This window comes from Gekko japonicus, unplaced genomic scaffold (assembly GCF_001447785.1).
Source record: "Gekko japonicus isolate JY-2015 unplaced genomic scaffold, Gekko_japonicus_V1.1 scaffold897, whole genome shotgun sequence".
NCBI lineage: Eukaryota > Metazoa > Chordata > Lepidosauria > Squamata > Gekkonidae > Gekko > Gekko japonicus.
In genome coordinates, this window is record NW_015164211.1 from 243,939 (window position 1) to 247,098 (window position 3,160).

The following is a 3,160-nucleotide window of genomic DNA, read 5'->3' on the forward strand; positions in this document are numbered from 1 at the left end:
CATAAGTTTCTGCCAACTATTAGCCCCTCAGAATGTCATTCTAATGCATTATCAATAGCAATAAGGAATGTACTTTGATTCCCTATTCCAAAGGAGTGCACAGCTCTTTCTGTTTGCTGGTGAAAAACACAAACTGCTGTCTAGCAGTACTGCAATGCTATCTCTCTGGAGGGAGACAAGAGGAAATGAGGGAGGGGAGAGACCATCATGCTGAGGCGGCTGCCCAAGGTTGACGGATTAGTCATATGCAGGCCTCCTGATGCTGCTGACACAGTGCCAAGGACAAAATTCTCTTCCCTGAGGAAATGTTGAGGGAAACTGGATTGATCAGCTATGTGAATAAACATAGCTCTCCATTTTATGCAGGCAAGACAGACAGGAAATGTGTGGAGAAGCAAGCTAAGCCTAATTAAGACTGAAGCAAAGGTAAAGGGCAGCTGAGTTAATCACACACAGCCACATCAGACGCCTCTCAGTGGGAAGGCTGCACACTCCTCCAGCTCTGCCCCTTTCCCTCCTCCTCCTCCAGCAGAGCTCCTGAAGCTGCTTCTCATGTACACAGAGATCCTTTTCAGCAACAGAACTGGGAGCCAGTTGCATCCACATCAGTAGAAGAAAGAGCCTGCTGAAGAGGCATGCCTGGGGGAGGCAGAAGTCGCATGGCTGCAATATCCTTATGCCTGGCCTGGGCACTGTCAGTGACTCTAGCCTCTGGCCCTCAGATAGTAGAAAGTAGCAGAGGAAACAGAGCAGACTGGACTCAGGAAAAGGTGGGTCAGCTGTGTTTTTCTGAATGCTTTGGGTGTTTTTTCTCATTTGGGGGGGGTAACATGAGACGGGAATGATAGGGAGGAAGGAAGTTGGTGTGGGAAGAAGTTGTGGGCCTAGCAGTCATGCGTTTGGGGGATGAAGGTTTTAAAATAGCCTTCCATGGTCACTGCTGTTTCTGTATTACCAAGGCATTGATATGAATGTGCATCAAGCAATGTGTGGGAGGTCTATGAACTGTTCTATTATTACATGTTTTATTATCTCTATTGCTATGCTTTTATCATTCGTTTTTCTATATGTGGGTTGCCTAGAGCTGAACTCTTCTGTGCTGTACCTCTATTACATGCTATATATCTCTATTTGCTATGCTGTTATGCCTTTATTATATGTTTTCCAGATGTGGGTTGCAAACCTTAAAGGTACAGGATACAGTAAGGGTGATGTACAAATAAATGCTACCCACTCAGCCTGGTTATTTGTCCACCCACCAGAGCACTCAGGCACTATAAAAAGAAAATGCTCTTTAGATACAGGCTGATGATGCACACAAAATAGAGCTACAAATGCAGATGTAATAGCCCAATCTCAGCATGTGTACTCAGTAGCCCCACTGAGTTCAGTAGGGTTAACTCCCAGGTAATATGTACATAGGTTGCATGGTTAGTTTGTAATTTATGATCCATGATAAAACGACTACGTGGCAACACAAAGAGCCTACAGATGGGTCACACGTATCAGCGACATAAATGTAGACCACAGAGCACCTTGGATGCACACAAGTATTTAGTCCATTATACATCCATGAACAAGAAGCTTTTGATCTAGTTGTTTGCAGAGGCTACAGTATTTTCATTTAGCAAGATACCCAACATTACAACAGACAGGATGTATGTGGGAAAGAGGAGCTGTATGTTGCAAGACCTCCAATGCAAGGTAATGTAACTGTACAGAGATTAGTGGATTGGAACATCTACATAGATATTCTATGCTATTCTGCGTCTATCCTGCTTTGTTTGGATGGTTCTATGAATCTTCATGGCTGTAAGGCATTTTGGACCATGAATTATTTATACTGATATTTTCAAATGTATATTCTTCCATTCTGGCCCAGATATATTCTCAGTGTAGCTTTATGACATCATATCTCATGATCTCCTTGAGGATAAGCTGGTTAAGTGTGGGCTGGATGGTGCAACCGTTGGATGGATTCATGGTTGGTTGAAAAATCGTACCCAACGAGTGCTCGTAAATGGCTCTGCATCTCCGTGGAGGGAAATCTCGAGTGGAGTGCCACAGGGCTCGGTCCTAGGCCCAGTGTTGTTCAATATTTTTATAAATGACCTGGAGGAAGACATAGAGGGGATGCTTATCAGATTTGCAGATGCCACAAAGCTAGGTGGGATTGCTAATTCTGAAGAAGACAGAGTCAGGATTCAAAATGATCTAGATAGGCTGGAACAGTGGGCTGAGACAAATAAAATGAATTTCAATAGAGATAAATGCAAAGTTGAAAAGTATGCATTCAGAAAACCCGCCACCAAGCACACCTAAACACACCCCCTACTCCCGATAGGCTATTTACAGTAACCGGGCGACCATTGGTCTCCCGGCTGGGAAGCTAGCCCTTTGATTGGGCCGGCTAGGATCCTATGGATCCTTTGTCTTTCGACTGAAGCTACTGAGGAGTATTGCCTGGTCAGCCCGGGCAAGTCCGGGCATGTCAGGCTGAATGCACTACACGTGGTAATGGCGACAGTACATTACACAGGGCATCCTGCTTTCCCTTATCATAACAAAGGCAGGCACCTTTAAGCCATGAGGGCTCCTGTCAGCACCACATAAGACCCCTTCTCCCCTCTTCCTAATTGTGGGATTTCTAGTGCTGCACCGCTGAGCTCCGCAGAAAGCCAAAGTACTTCTGCCACCTCTGAAGTCCAGTGAAAAACACTTCTCCTAGGTGTGGTTTCTCATCTCATGCTACTGAGTTCCCAGCCTCAAAGCAAACATTCATTATTTCTGCCTGCTTCAAAGCTCAGCATAGTACCAGAGACACCCTATGTGGTGGATCTGGGATGGGGAGTGGAGTCAGTAGTGACCACAAATACTAGAAAGCCAAGTCAAAATAGTGTCAACAGTGAAGAATGAAGCAACAACGATGGGCTGCATTTCCATAAAGACAGGATCACTATGAGGTAAAAAAAAAAAAATGCCTCAGAGCCAATGGCCAATCAGGATTCCACTAAATTTTTTATTTAGCATAGCAGTGACCTATTTACATGCACAGCACTGTCCTGATATTGAAAGAGCTTTTCATAAAGGCAGACAGGTAAGAAAACTGCACCTGAAGAACAACCCAACTCAGAGGCAAACTAGATGTTACAAATGCCCA

At 44.6% G+C, this 3,160-nt stretch overlaps 1 protein-coding gene across 1 annotated transcript in view; it reads left to right on the forward strand.

Annotated features, from left to right (window-relative positions):
- Positions 1–313: 313 nt before the first annotated feature.
- QPCT (glutaminyl-peptide cyclotransferase) overlaps positions 314–3,160 on the forward strand; it is a 24,571-nt gene continuing 21,724 nt past the window's right edge. Inside the window, exon 1 of the mRNA XM_015408451.1 lies at positions 314–770. Coding sequence (XP_015263937.1) covers positions 636–770 — 135 coding nt within the window. The 5' untranslated portion in view covers positions 314–635. The remainder of the gene's footprint in view (positions 771–3,160) is intronic.